Source organism: Portunus trituberculatus, chromosome 48 (assembly GCF_017591435.1).
Source record: "Portunus trituberculatus isolate SZX2019 chromosome 48, ASM1759143v1, whole genome shotgun sequence".
In the NCBI taxonomy this organism is placed as follows: Eukaryota; Metazoa; Arthropoda; class Malacostraca; order Decapoda; family Portunidae; genus Portunus; species Portunus trituberculatus.
This window is the reverse complement of record NC_059302.1, coordinates 16,537,821-16,554,069: the sequence shown is the minus strand read 5'-3', so window position 1 is coordinate 16,554,069 and position 16,249 is coordinate 16,537,821. Positions and strand designations below refer to the sequence as shown.

At 42.2% G+C, this 16,249-nt stretch overlaps 1 protein-coding gene across 7 annotated transcripts; it reads right to left on the bottom strand.

Moving 5' to 3' along the window:
• Positions 1-6,167: 6,167 nt before the first annotated feature.
• On the bottom strand, positions 6,168-9,911 carry LOC123498664 (piggyBac transposable element-derived protein 1-like). Of its 7 annotated transcripts, none has more exons than XM_045245989.1 (5): positions 9,490-9,911; positions 8,304-8,406; positions 7,912-8,022; positions 7,287-7,486; positions 6,168-7,156 (listed from the first exon to the last, which is right to left on the bottom strand). In XM_045245989.1, the coding sequence occupies exons 4-5, from the start codon at positions 7,300-7,302 to the stop codon at positions 6,531-6,533; spliced, it is 642 nt and encodes a 213-aa protein (XP_045101924.1). In that variant the 5' UTR covers positions 7,303-7,486; positions 7,912-8,022; positions 8,304-8,406; positions 9,490-9,911; the 3' UTR covers positions 6,168-6,530. The 7 variants fall into 7 exon arrangements, with proteins under 7 accessions (XP_045101924.1, XP_045101926.1, XP_045101922.1 ...); XM_045245991.1 differs by having other exon boundaries at positions 7,912-7,984; XM_045245987.1 differs by having other exon boundaries at positions 7,912-8,406.
• Between the last annotated feature and the right edge of the window lie 6,338 nt (positions 9,912-16,249).

The following is a 16,249-nucleotide window of genomic DNA, read 5'->3' as shown; positions in this document are numbered from 1 at the left end:
AGAAGGTGCCGGTGCCACAGTCCATATCATCTGGATACCCTCTCATGTGGGTATCCTGTTAAATGAAAAAGCAGACCACCTTGCTCAGTGTGCCCTACAAGATGACACAGTGGACCCTGGCACTGAGTACACTCTGGGTTATGTTAAGAGTAGCATTAAGGAGTTTGTACAAAGTAGCATTAGTGATCAGTTGGAGCTTTGTTGCCATAGGGGCAGTAGCACTAGTCTTCACTATGCATGTGTCTCCCAGAGCTGTGCTTACACCTACGGGAGACACACTGCATCACATGACAGGGTGGCAATGAGGCTCAGATTAGGCTACAAATGCTTTTGGGAAGTCAGTGCTTCTCCTGGTGTGTGCTGTGTGCTTCACCAAGGGGACACACTCTGCATCACTATATCATGGAATGTCCTCTTATTGCTAAATTTAGGCCACAAGGTCAGCATGACTTGTGCAGCCTCATTGACCATCTCCTAGACTCTGCCACCCTTAGGGAATATCCTCAGTTTGCTCCCAGACTGTAGGATGTCTTAGGCAATAAGGTGTGCAATATGTGTATTTATTTATTGAAATACTTGTATTCTTGTTGTGTATACTGTCCAGAGTTATATTTGTGATACTCTAACCTTAACCCTTTACAGTATGCATTTTTATTTCATAGTGAAAAAAATTTTTTTAGTGTTGTATTAGCAGAACATTTCCCTTTGTTATAAATACCCATTGTTCATATTGTGAAAAATACGGTTATTTTGGGAATTATTGAAACGTTCCAAAATCGGTGATGTCCGTGTACTGCTATAATTCTAAAATGTTTAGATGAATATAACGCATGTATGAAATGTGCATTCTTACTGGAAATTCTTAGTTTGAATGAAAAATTTTTATTGTAATATGTTTTCTATTACTTGTTTAACATTTGAATTTGAAATTTTCACATCAGTAGTTTTCTTACCATTTGAACAATATTCGGTATTTCACTAAAGGAAGCAGTTATTTTTTATATTGATTATAAATAAGCAAGTATTTCAAAGTATAACTACATAAAATAATCCATAACATAAAACAAGCAAATCAATAGTTTTATTCAACCAAAAACTGAAAAAAAAGTCCTTAGAAGCAAACTAAAACTTATATTTTGGTGCATTTTCTACTGTGGCATATTTGAATTTGAAATTTTCACATCAGCAATTTTCTTATAATATGAACAATATTCAGTATTTCACTAAAGGAAGCTGTAATTTTTTTATATTGATTATAAATAAACAAGTATTTCAAAGTATACATAAAATCATTCATAACAAGGCATGCAAATCAATAGTTTGATTCAACCAAAAACTGAAAAAAAATCCACAGAAGCAAACTAAAACTGATATTTTGGTGCATTTCTATTGTGGCAGATTTTTCAGATCATACTCAATTCCATGAAACTCTAGGAAACATCTCTTATCATTTGTACTGTACTTGGCACTTTAGGCACCATGTTACAGGTGATGATTTGCAGGATGGGTTGTTGCATCTGCCTCGTTTTGGAAGATTGATTGGGAAATGTCCAATCTGGTTATCTCTTACTGGCTTTGGTGGAATTGGTTTTGTGGTGGCGAGTGGACGTGTTGTGTGTGCGCTCCGTTTCTGGCTGTGGTTTTTATAGTTAGCGAGTGGTGTTTGTGCTTGGTGTCTGTGTGTGGTGCTTTTGAGTGTTAGTGAAGTGAAAGTGTGTACTGCAAGTGTTAGATTAGAGTGAAATAGTGGTTAGAATCAGTGTTTGTGAGTTAAAAGTATTTTTTGTAGAGCGAGGAGACTAGGCTTGTAACCGTCAAGTTGACCTTGAAAGAGGATTAGTTGACCTCACTTAGGCCCCCCCACCACCGCGGTTCCCCCACCCTGCTGTCACCTAGTATTTTTATTTGTTCATGAGTTAACATATTGTAAATTAGTATGGCGGTAGCTACTGAGGTATATCAGAGTGTGATTGAGTGCGTGAAAGAGAGTGTTGAGGTGGGATTGGGAGAGTTTGTTGTGTGTGAGATGTGTGGGCACGACAGGAAGGTCGTTGACTTTTCTGAGTGTATGGTGTGTAGGCTCAAGAGCGAGAATTTAGTTCTTTCTCTTGAGCACCGAGAATTACGAGAGGAAATCAGAAAGCTAAGTGAGGGGAAAAGTGCGAACGAAGTTCTCATCTTTGAATTGAAGGAGGAGGTTAAGAGGCTTGGGGAGGCAGTGGAAACAATTAGGCAGGAGATCAGTGTTAGGCCGAAGGTTGGACCTTCTGAGGGCGACAGGGTGGCTTGGCCTCTGTCGGGAAGAGCAGAGTGGGGAAGAGGGAGCAGGCGTGCCAGACTGGGAAAGATAGTAGTCAGGATAGGCAGAGATGGCAGGTTGTGAGGGAAGGAAAGTGGAGATAGTTAGGAGGATAGGACTAAACCTGTTGAGTGTGAAAATAGGTTCGGTTTGTTGGAGGGGAGGGGAGAGTGAGTGGAGTGAATGAAGTGGTTGTGGTGAGTGAAAGGAGAAAGAAGGGGTAGAGGAGAGGAGGAGGATGGTTGTGCCTAGCACACCTCAGGTGTGTGTGGTGGGTGACTCTCAGGTTAGGTATTTAGATAGCACTTTCTGTGGGAAAGACAGGGATAGGAGGACGAACGTGTGTATGCCTGGTGCAGGTGTGAAGGCAGTGAGTGAGGAGGTGCAGAAGAGGGTTGGGGGATGGAGAGGAGGGTGTAGTAGTTTTGCACGTAGGTGGGAACGATGTCAGAGCAGGTGGGTCGGAGGAGTTAGTGGCAAGATTTCGGGAAATGTTAGGCAAGATAAGGGAGAGTGGTAGGAGGTGTGTAGTGTCAGGAATCTTGCCTCGTGTGTATGTTAGCAGGAATGGTTGTCTAGAGCCATTGGTGTGAATGGTCGGGTAAAAGGGATGTGTAAGGATGTGGGTGTCAGCTTTGTGGATGTATGGGATAGGTTCTATGGGCGAAGGGATTTGTATGCTAGGGATGGTGTGCATCTGAGTAGGAAGGTGTGGATGTGCTGAGTGGATGTCTGGAGGGGAGTTGGGATGGAGTGTAGGGGGTGAGGTAGCAAATGCATTCCAGAAGAAAGATGCTAGACATAAATTAGATAGGATAAACAGAGATAGTGAAAAGATTAGGAAAGATTTCCAGGTGCAAATAGGAGAGAATAAGATTAGGATTCCAAATAAGGAGACAGCATCTAGGAAGGTAGCAGGACTTAAATGTTTTTATGTAAATGCCAGGAGTCTTAGGAACAAGAAGGACGAGTTATCTAGTTATATAGTTGAGGAGGACTTAGATGTTGTATGTGTCACAGAGGCATGGGTAAATGAGGAAAAGTTTAGGAAAATAGGAAAGAATATGAAGTAGATGGATACATTATGTATTTACACCAGAGAATTGGTAGGATAGGTGGAGGAGTAGTTATTTATGTAAAAATCCTTCATTTCCAGTCAGGTTAATGGTATTAAGGTAGATAACAGAGTAGAGTCCTTATGGCTGGATGTTAGAGTAAACAAAAGTAAGGTTATTAGAGTAGGAGCTTTTATAGGCCACCTAACCAGTCAGCAGATGTAGACAACCTTATGGTAGATGAGATAAATAGGGGTGTACTAGTCAGACAATTATCTTAGGGATTTTAATCTTAAGTCAGTAAACTGGGAGAGGATGGTAGGAGATGCTAGTGAAAATAAGTTTATGGAAAGTTTTCAGGATAACTATTTAGTGCAGATGGTAGATAAACCTACTAGGGGAGGAAGGTTTTAGACATAGTACTAACAAATATTGAGCATTGTTTAAAGGAAGTTGAGGTAGGAGAGACTTTAGCAAACAGTGACCATCATATAATTAGATTTATCATTAATTCCAGTAGGGATAATATAGTGAATAAGACTAGAGTCCCAAACTATCAGAAAGGCAATTATGGTAGGTTACGTCAGTTATTAGGAGAGGTAAACTGGGAAGATAGTTTTGGAAATAAAACTGCACAGGAGATGTGGGATATTTTTAAGGTTGTAGTAAAGGGTATAGTGATGCAGTGTATCCCTTACAAAGATATAAGGCAGAGAAACAGGAAGCCATTATGGTGGACTCATGAGATAGGTAGCCAGATCAGAGAGAAGAAGAGGGCATATAGAGAGTTGCAGAAAAGTGGGAAGATGTAGATTTGATTAGGTACAGACAGGTCAGAGATGATTTGAGTAAGGTTATAAAAAAAGTAAAAGGCAGGCAGAGATAAAACTAGCTAGAGCTGGGAGTAAAGATCCCAAAAATTATATAGTTATTACAAGGTCAGTGATAAAAGAAATAAGGATAGGATTGGACCACTCAGAAAAGATGGTGTAGTAGTGGATCAAAATGAAGACATAGTAGAATTATTGAATGAACAATTTTCTTCAGTATTTACTAGGAAAGAATAGGAAATCCTGTTACAAACAGTGCGAGTAGTTTAAGAGCTTTAGAAAATATTGATATAAAACCGGGAATTATTAGGAAATTTATTCTTGAACTAGACGATAGGAAAGCTAGTGGTCCTGATGAGCTACATGCCAGAGTACTTAGGGAGGGTGTAGACAGTATTTCTGAAGCACTTAAGTTAATCTTTGAAAGATCACTTAGGTTTGCTGAGATACCTCAGGACTGGAAGTTAGCTAATGTTACTCCAATATTTAAAAAGGTAGGAAGGATGATGCGAATAATTATAGACCGATCAGTTTAACTAGTATAGTATGTAAGATACTAGAGAAAATCATTAAGGGTAGTATTTGGGAGCATTTAAATGAGAATAGATTAATTAGAGATACCCAACATGGCTTTAGATCAGGGAGGTCCTGTCTTACAAATTTGCTCGATATCTTAGAATATATTACCAAGGAGTTAGATGATGGAAATAGCATAGATGTTATATATCTAGATTTTAGCAAGGCGTTTGATAAGGTACCGCATAGGAGGCTAGTGTACAAATTGAGACTACATGGGATAGGGGTAGGTTAGTTGATTGGATTAGTGAATGGCTTTCTGATAGGAAACAGAGAGTAGTATTAAATGGGGCAATGTCTGAGTGGAAGGAAGTGGTTAGTGGGTACCCCAAGGATCAGTGCTAGGACCTCTTCTTTTCTTGGTGTACATTAACGATTTAGATTTAGGAATTAGTAGCAAAGTATCAAAGTTTGCAGATGATACTAAGATAGCATGTGCAGTACAGGGTGAAAAGGACAATTACAGAATACAACGAGACCTGGACAGGCTGATAGCATGGGCAGACAGGTGGCAGATGGAGTTTAATTCTAAAAGTGTCAGGTTATGCATTTAGGTAAAGACAACACAAACTTTAACTATGAGATGGAGGGATGTTGGCTAGAGGCAGTAGAGGAAGGAAAGGATTTAGGAGTAGTGATAGACAGGACTATGAAATTTTCAAAGCAATGTTTAGAAGCAAGAAATAGGGCAAATAGGATCCTGGGTTTTATAAATAGAAATGTTAGTTATAAAAGTAAGGAAGTGGTGCGTAGCTTATATAATTCCTATGTTAGGCCCCATTTAGAGTATTGCATACAGGCCTGGTCACCCCACTATAGGCAGGATATCAACATGTTAGAAGCAGTTCAGAGAAGAGCAACTAGGATGATACCAGCATTAAAGCGCCTGGAGTATAGAGATAGATTAAAGGAATTAAACATGTTTTCATTTGAGAGGAGATGTATAAGAGGGATATGATAGAGTTATTTAAAATGTTCTCAGATACAAACTACATAGATGTGAGATCTTTCTTTACCTTAGAGGAGGGAAATAGGACTAGAAATCATGGCAGGAAGATTAGAAAGCAAGGCTGCAGGTTAGATATAAGAAAATATTTCTTTAGTCATAGAGTGGTAGACTTCTGGAATGCATTGCCAGAGACGGTTGTAAATAGCACTAGTTTGACAATGTTTAAAAACAGATTAGATAAGCACTTAAATTCATTAGATTTATAATTATGTATAGCACTGCATGATAGTTTTTATAAGAAATTTACTATAGTTAAATAAGACATGATCCCCATGTATGGGGACCACAAATTGTAGAGGATTTCGCTGCAGGACTTAGCCCTGTTAATGGGCCAAATATTTAGAATTAGTATATAATGTATTGTGTACTTGTAAGTGTATCTTTAAGTACTGATGACGAGGTCGCTGTGCGACTGATACAGGATAACCTAGATGGGCCCTGGTGGCCCTTTGTTATCCTATTATTTATGTTATGTTATGTTATGTTATGTGTTGTGGCCCTTTTGCTTCTTTTCTATCAACTTTTCATCAACTGATGAAGGTTTGTCTTGCATCCTCAGACATGAAGACAATACCAATTTGAAATCATGGAGGTTCAAATATTTTGCATGTGCACTTGAAGCCTGGATGTCCCTTCTGTATAGTAGCCAGGCATTACAAATGCTAAGATTTACAAAATGAAAGAATATTCTGTGGTACCACTTTTTAGATCTGAAAAACATTATGTAAAATGCAATGAGTGCATCCATAGAGCAGGGCAGTTTACCTGTCATATTCTGGCGTTTCTTTGGCTGGACACTGTGAATTATCTGCGAAGTGAATACATGACTTCATTCTTTCCCACCTGGCACAGGACATGTAGTCTATTACAGCCCTAAGGTTTGCATCAGAACTCCAGTATCTACAATGACTAGACATTTTAACAACACTCATGTAGATACAAATGCCTAGATATACCTCTAGCTCTTCTACTGTTAAAGAGAGTGGTTTGCTTGGGTCACATTGCAAGGCATATAGATTACTCTCATTACATATTTGTGTCAGTAATTCTCTGTCAAAGAACTTCCTGAAATATTCTACTGGTTCCAGTGCATTCTCTCTGCCTGATATAAATCCCCTAAATTCTGGAATATTTTTTTCATTATTCTCATTAGCATCACATTGTTTCCAATTTATTTTGTGTTTCAGGTTACTATAATCTTCTACCTCCTCATTCCTTTCCACCTCAGAAACATGAACAACTGAAGGTGTGGTGACTGTTACATCTGAAGAACTACCATATCCATGAACACTGATAGCATTATCACAGTCATCTGAGGGTGGTGCAACGGGGTTCACAGGAAGCAGCGTTCTTCTTCTTGATCGCCCAATGACAATCTTCTCTTCATCTGCAACATAAAACACATTTACATGTTAGACATCAAGATATTACACATTGATACAAATTACATATACATTTAAGATATTGACTCACAGAGAGAGAGAGAGAGAGAGAGAGAGAGAGCATTTTTTTTTTACCTTGAAAGTCCAACATGAAATCATGCCTCAACTGCACTTCATCATCTTGGGTGACTAGGTAATCATCAGCACTGTCTTCCACATCCTCAATATCTGAATATTCCGAGTCAGATTGGGGCTCATCTCTACAGGTATAATCTATGCACCTACGGCGCACTGGAAGACTGTCCCCATAAAAAAAAATTTATGTTTCATGCCACCTGGAAGAAATAGACACAAAATCAGAACAGTATTATATTTCACTAAAATTATTAGTGATGAGCAGGAGTAGTGTGGAATCTTATTGCAACATATTACACTCCTCATCAATATCGACACGCATCAGAAAGTAATAATGTGTCCTATACACAAGTCACCAATATCATCACGTTTCAAAGTCGTTATTATTGGATATGCTTTTGGTGGGTGCAACACTTTGCTACACTTTACTCAAAACAACATCGAAATTGGAACGTTTGAAAATGACATCAACATGGGTTGTGTACACAAGTCACCAATATTGTAACATTTAATAATTGATACATTATTTCATGAAAATCTTCACTAAAACACCTGTACATCAGTTGAATAGTTCATCATGAACTGGCAAAATGACATGTAATTTTTTGGTATCAATAAAACTTACCTGAGGTTGAGGGTTGAGCCATATTGTGGAAGGATTTGAAGCACATCTACCCCCTGCTGCATGACGCCATGCACTGGTGTTCAAATTCCGTAGAGTAGACGCAAATGCCATCTTTTGAGATATTACTTAAAGTTTTCAGTGACCAGGACATGAACAAAGAAAATGACATGCTCACTTTGCACGGGAAAACAATTTTTTTAAGGCCTAACTCTTGTAGGCGTGAAATGTACCGATATCGATGAGAAACATGAAAAAAGGTTAAGTCTTTGTCCAGGGGGTGGGTGGCAAGGCTCATCCTTCTCCTTTGTTGTAATTATTTATTAATTCAACAATAAATGTATCAATCAATCAATCAATCCTATCTCCAGCTCTTCCACTCTCAGATTCCTCACCATTCTGTGAAACAAGTCTACGCCTCCTCTGATCTTAATCTTGATCTTGATTCTACAGGTGTCCCAGGATTTCTCCTGAGGCAGGCCTTAGTATCGGCAGCTCCTGTAGGGGATAATAAGAAAAAAAGGCGGCAAGAACCTAAACCAGACACCATCCTTAATACTACTAATCCCTGCATCTGGCACTCCACATTCTCTCCAGGAACTCCTTGACAGCTTCTATCATCCTTTCACTCGTGTCTCCACACAGTCCCAGCAGCAACACCATTCATTCCCTTCCAGTCTTCTCCACCCTGGCATCCCCCAGTTCCCTCAGCACCACTTGCATCATCTCATTTCTGTCTCTGGCATACTTCACACACTCCAGCATCACATGCTCCACCGTCTTGTCCTCTCCCATGTCACACATCTGGCACACTTTGCTGTGGGACTCTGACCATCTGTAACTCCTTGCATTCACATTCATGCACTGTGCCCTAGCTCGGAAGAGGTCACCCCCCAGGTTGCCATCATACCACTTTTCATACACTGGGGCCTCTTTCTCCCTATACCACTCCAGAGTACTCTTTTGTTCCATCCTAGTCCTCCATTCGCTCAGTCCAATACACTTCACCCTTCTGTCTATCTCTCTCTTCCACTTCCTTCCATCCCAGTCTGGGCCCTCTCCATTTCCAACAATCATGCTCCAGTTACTCTCAACATGCTTCCCCTCAACTCGCTGGAACGCCCAACTAGTTTCCAGACCACTCTTCACTACCATCCTGACACACTTCTTCCCCCACCTGCTATTCCTAACATTCCATAGAAACACCTTCCTAACTATTCTTGCATCATTCATTTGTTCTAGCCTAGCCTTGAATCTCAGTGTTGCCTTCACATGCCTCTCTCTGAAGGTACTCCATCCCATGTCTCCCCTTAATGCCTCTATTGCTGAATACCCTGGTGCATTTAGAGCCATTCTTGCTACTCTGTTCTGTCCTATTTCTAGCTTCTCTAATTCACTTTCATTCCACGTCATCACATCCATACCATACATGATGCTTGGAACAGCCACGCTCTTCCAAACTTCTCACAGAACATCATACTTGCTGGCTCTCATCCTTGCTGCACTTCCTAGCCGACCCACCCACTGGTTCACCAAACTCATCTTTTCATTCTTTAATCTCACACAGCCATATGGACTCACCCACATCCCCAGATACTTGTATTCCTCAGCCTGTTGCACCTCTCCAGGTCATTGCTGCCGCCCTGGATCATCTTGATCTTGATATTGATGCTACAGGTGGCTCGGGATCGCTCCAGAGCCAGGCCTTTGGATCGGCTACTCCTGTAGAGGACAAAAAAAGACAAAACAGAAAAAAAAGTAGCATTTCTCTTCGTTAATGATCCCTACACCTCGCTCGCCACATTCTTTCCAGATACTCCTTCACAGCCTCCATCATCCTTTCACTCGTCTCTCTACACAGTCCCACCAGCAACACCTGTCTTCTCCACCCTTTCATTCCTATTATGCCCTAATTCACTCAAGATCACTTGCATCATCTCATGCCTGTCTCTCTCATACTTCTCACACTCCAGCATGACATGCTCCACCGTCTCGTCCTTCCCCATGTCACACATCTGGCACACTTTGCTGCGGGACTCAGACCACCTGTAGTTCCTTGCATTCACATCCATACACTATGCCCTAGCTCGGAAGAGAAGGTCACCACCCAGGCTGCCATCATACCGCCTTTCATACATCGGGGCTTCCTTTTCCTTGTACCATTCCAGGGTACTCTTTCATTCCATCCTATTCTTCCATATATTCAGTCCCACCCACTTCACCTCTCTGTCTATCTCACTCTTCCATTTCCTTGCATCCCATTCAGTTCCTACCCTGCCTCCTCTTGTCACGATCCATTCACGCTCACTTTGATTCCTCCCAGCCATTCTCATCCCCCATACCACTTGTAAACCACTCCTCTCTGTCATTCTCATGCATCTCTTCCTCCACTGACTCCCACTTTCATTCCACAGGTACACCTTCCTCACTATTCTTTCCTCATCCATTCTTTCCAGCCTGACCTTGTATCTAAGTGTGGTTTTAACTAGTCTTTCCCTAAAGGTGCTCCATCCCATATCCCCTCTCAAAACTTCTACTGCTGTGTACCTTGGAGCATTTAGTGCCATTCTACCTATTTTATTTTGTCCCACTTCTAGCTTGTCAATTTCACTTTCATTCCATGCAATCACATCCATACCATACATTATGCTGGGCACCGCCACACTCTTCCACACCTCTCTCAGCACATCATATTTGCTTGCTCTCATTCTTGCTGCACTCCCCAATCGTCCTACCCACTGATTCACTAAACCTAACTTTTCATTCTTTGTCTTTTCACACCCACTTGGACTCACCCACATCCCCAAGTACTTATATTCTCGTGCCTGATTCATCTCATTCTCTCCAATTTTCCATACTGCATTGCTTTCATCCTCAGACCTATTCACTATCATCACCTTACTTTTCTCACTTCTAAACCTAACTCCAAAGTCTCTCCCATATCCATCCACAACATCCACCATTCTCTGCAACTCAACTGCTGACTCACTCATGACCACCACATCATCTGCATAAAGGAGCACACCTATCTTCTCATTTCCCACTCTTACTCCTGCATTCATTCTTCTCAATCTGGCTGCTAACATCTCTGTATACAAACTGAAAAGGGTTGGTGACAGAATACATCCTTGCCTAACTCCTCTCTCACTCTTCACCCAGTCTGTCTCTATATCTCCTAGTCTGTATTTAGCTTTGGTGTCAACATACATGCTATGCACTATGTTGATTATTTTTTCACTCAACCCAATCTTTCCTAAGACTCTGACTAGCATTTCTCTATCCACCCTATCATAAGCTTTTTCTATATCCAAAAAACCTAAATACAATTTGCCTCCCTCCTTTCTTTTTTTCTCAATAATTTCATTTACTACAAACAAGTTATCCTCAGCCCTCCTGTCCACACGGAAACCATTCTGTTCCTCACCTAACACTCCAGCTCGCTCAATCCATTTACGCAATCTCTCATTCAGCACTCCACTAAATACTTTACCTACTGTGTTTAATAATGCAATCGGCCTATAGTTCTTCAGTTCATTCTTACTCTTGTGTCCTCCCTTATGCAACAGTCACCCTGCATTCATTCCACATTCTTGGCAGCCTCTCTTCCTCCTACACCTGGTTAAACACCTCAGTCATCCTGTCAATAACAACCTCCCCACCATTTTTATACATCTCATATGGTAACCTCCCCACCATTTTTATACATCTCATATGGTATCCTGTCTAAACCTGCTGCCTTCCCATTCTTCTGCCTTTTCACACATCTCTCTACCTCCTCCTTGCTGATTCTCTCATTCAGTTCATCTGCATTCTTCATCTCCAGAGTCACACATCCTTCTCTCACATCAAACACTTCACCTACACCACCCACCTCTTCCCAGAACTGTCTAATTGCCTCCCTGATCTCATTCTTCTCTGTTATAACTTCCCCATTCACTTTCAGACTCTCCACACCAACATTCTCTGACATATTCTCACCTCTCATGAACTTGTACCATTCACGGCCACCTTCCATGCCTTTCTCTCTTAAAGATTCAATCACACTCCTTTCACACTTCACTTTAGCTTCCATTATCATTCGCCTTGTGAGTCTCTGTTGTTTCACATATTCTTCCCATGCATTCAGGTACTCATTCTCTGCCTCATCACTTTCATGTCTCTTTTTTCTCAACCACCTACACTGTCTACTCATTCTTTTTCGCTCCTTCCTGGCCTCTCTGATTTCACTGTTCCACCATGGTTTGCATACTCTCTTTCTCCTACCTACTCTCACATACCCTATCTGATTCTCGGCAGCACTCCGCACATTCTCAACCAGTCTCTCATTCAGGTGCTCCACATTATGTACCCTTACATCATCATCCCACCTTCTCTCACTCAGATCTACCTGAAAATTCTCCCACCCTACATCTCTCAGTCTCCACCTCCTTTCCTTACCTGCCACTTTCACTTCATTCTCACTCTGCATCCAGCACTCCATGACCAGCATATTGTGGTCAGACACAATATCCACCATACCATCCTCATCTATCCACATGTGTGACACAATCTCACGCATTCTTCCATTCACCAGCATGTAGTCAATCGCTGATTCATGCTCCCTTGCATTCCAAGTCACTTGTCCCTCAGCCAAGGTAACATTCAGATTCTCAAACTCCATTTCATCCACACACTCTTCAAGCATTTCACCGTTCCTGTTCATTCGTTCACCCAATAAACCTATATGTGCATTCATGTCACCCATAACAAGCACTCTTTCCTCCCTATGCTCTCTCACCACTCTTCTAAGTACATCAAACTTCCTCCTATTCTCCCTGTCAGCTCTTTCTCCCGTAACAGTCATATAAACTACCACCACCACCATCTTCTCTGTTCTGCCAACTTTATTCTTACATTCTACTCTCACTGCCATCACATCTTCACTACTTTCACACCTCCCCACATCTATTTCCTCTACTTTCAGTCCTCTTCCTTTCTTGTAGAGTAAGGCTACGCCTCCTCCCAGTGTCTCCTGTGTTCTACAGCACTTCCCTATCATGACATACTCACATTCCTCCATTCGCACGTCATCTCTCAGGTGAGTCTCAGTAAACCCAACTACATCGAACTTCCACTCCTCAAGTTCCCTGCATACATCCTCAAACTTCCCCACACCCCATCCTCTCACATTCATACAGCCAAACTTCACACATTCACTTGCCTGGTTAGTTAGTCCTATTCTTTGTCTGCCGTCATCCATTGGTCCTCCTCGTCAAGCCGTCTCTACGCAGCACACCTGCCTTGCCCTCATCCACTCAGCCAGTTGCTGTCCCATCTTTTGGTTTCCATCCTGGTTGAGGTGGATGCCGTCTCTGCTGAAGAGCCTGTCTTGATCCAGGATCCCGCCAAAATCCAGGAAGCTGACATTCCCCTTCTTCTCTGCAAGCCATTCCATTTTAAGCTTCAGGAGTTCCTTGCAGAGCATCTGGTTCGTCTCTCTTCTTGTTTTTTCATACAGCACCCCTTCACGCGGGCGCCGCAGGACCCCCACCACAGCCACACTCATCTTCTTGTCTTCAGCAGCCCTGACTACCTCTACCACTTTTTTTACTGTTTCTTCAGCCCCAGTTGCCTCTAGGTTATTTCCTCCTCCTTGGATCACCAGCAGACTTCTTTCTTCCATTTCTTTAACTTCTTCTAGAACTTTCTTCTTCACATCCTGTATCTTGGCACCTCCCATGCTGGTGCACTCCACCTCCCTCCTTAGGAAGTCTGGGGTCTTCCTCACCATACTGTCACCGATGATATGGACTGGAACTTTCTTGAACATCATCCTCTTCCTGGGTCGGTTTTCTACTCTTCCAACTTCCACTACTTCCTGCTGGTCTTCATTCTTCCAGTCTTCTCCACCTTGGCATCCCCCAGTTCCCTCAGCACCACTTGCATCATCTCATTTCTGTCTCTGGCATACTTCACACACTCCAGCATCACGTGCTCCACCGTCTCATCCTCTCCCAAGTCACACATCTGGCACACTTTGCTGCGGGACTCTGACCATCTGTAACTCCTTGCATTCACATTCATGCACTGTGCCCTAGCTCAGAAGAGGAGGTCACACCCCAGGCTGCCATCATACCACTTCTCATACATTGTTTCTCCCTATACCACTCCAGAGTACTCTTTTGTTCCATCTTAGTCCTCCATTCGCTCAGTCCAATACACTTCACCCTTCTGTCTATCTCTCTCTTCCACTTCCTTCCATCCCAGTCTGGGCCCTCTCCATTTCCAACAATCATGCTCCAGTTACTCTCAACATGCTTCCCCTCAACTCGCTGGAACGCCCAACTAGTTTCCAGACCACTCTTCACTACTATCCTGACACACTTCTTCCACCACCTGCTATTCCTAACATTCTATAGAAACACCTTCCTAACTATTCTTGCATCATTCATTCATTCTAGCCTAGCCTTGAATCTTAGTGTTGCCTTCACATGCCTCTCTCTGAAGGTATTCCATCCCATGTCTCCTCTTAATGCCTCTATTGCTGAATACCCTGGTGCATTTAGAGCCATTCTTGCTACTCTGTTCTGTCCTATTTCTAGCTTCTCTAATTCACTTTCATTCCACGTCATCACATCCATACCATACATGATGCTTGGAACAGCCACGCTCTTCCAAACTTCTTGCAGCACATCATACTTGCTGGCTCTCATCCTTGCTGCACTTCCTAGCCGACCCACCCACTGGTTCACCAAACTCATCTTTTCATTCTTTGCTTTCACACAGCCATATGGACTCATCCACATCCCCAGATACTTGTATTCCTCAGCCTGTTGCACCTCATTTTTTCCCAGTCTCCACACCAAGTTTCTTTCATCATCTGACCTATTCACAACCATCACCTTGCTCTTCTCACTGCTGAATCTCACCCCAAAGTCTCTTCCATAGCCATCTACAACATCCAGGAGACTTTGGAGCTCCTCTGCTGATTCACTCATGACTACCACATCATCTGCATACAAGAGCACACATACCCTATCATTCCCCACCTTTACTCCTGCATTCATCCTTCTCATTCTGGCAGCCAGTTCTTCTGTATATAAACTGAAGAGGGTTGGTGACAAAATACAACCCTGCCTGACTCCTCTCTCACTCTTTACCCAGTCTGTTTCTATGTCTCCTAGTCTATATCTAGCTCTTGTGTCCACATACATACTTTGCACTATACTGACTATCTTTGAACTCAGTCCAATCTTTTCTAAGACTCTGCCTAACATTCTTCTATTCACCCTGTCATATGCTTTCTCTATATCCAGAAAACCCAAGTATAATTTACTACCCTCGTTCCTTTTCCTCTCAATCAGCTCATTCACCACAAATATGTTGTCTTTAGCTCTCCTATCCACACGGAAACCATTCTGTTCTTCACCCAGCACTCCAGTCTGTTCAATCCATTTACACAATCTCTCATTCAGCACACCACTGAACACTTTACCCACTGTATTCACTAATGCAATGGGCCTGTAGTTTTTCAACTCATCTTTACTCTTGTATCCTCCCTTGTGTAACAGAGTCACCCTACATTCATTCCACACTCTTGGCACTCTCTCCTCCTCCCACACCTGGTTAAAGAGCTCAGTTATCCTATCAATCAGAACTTCTCCTCCATTTTTGTACATCTCATATGGTATCTCATCCGGCCCTGCTGCCTTACTATTCTTTTGCCTTTTCACACATTTCTCCACTTCCTCTCTGCTGATTCTATCATTCAATTCATCTGCGTCCTTTCTCTCCAGTGTCACACACCCTTCTTTAACATCAAATACCTCACCAACACCTCCAATCTCTTCACAGAACTCTTTGATCACCTTTCTCATCTCTTCCTTGTCTGTCATCACTGTCCCATTCACCTTGAGGCTCTCCACATTTTCACGGTCAGACATCCCCTCACCCCTCAGGAATCTATACCATTCTTTGCCACCTTCCATGCCTTTCTCTCTGAGGGACTGAATCACGCTTCTCTCACACCTATCCTTGGCATTCATCATCTTTCGCTTCATCACTTGCTGCTGCCTCACATATGCTGTCCATGCATTCTGGTACTCACTTTCTGCCTCTTCACTCTCATGCCTCCTCTTTCTCAGCTGTCTACACACCTTATTTAATCTCTTTCTTTCTCTCCTGGCATCCCTAACCTCATCGTTCCACCACGGCTTACTCGTATGCTTTCTGGCACTCGTCCTCACATATCCTATCTGGCTGGCAGCTACGTTCTTTACATTCTCAACAAATCTATCATTCAATTCATCCACATCATTCAAGCTTTCATCTTCCCAGCATCTCTCACTCAGATCTACCTGGA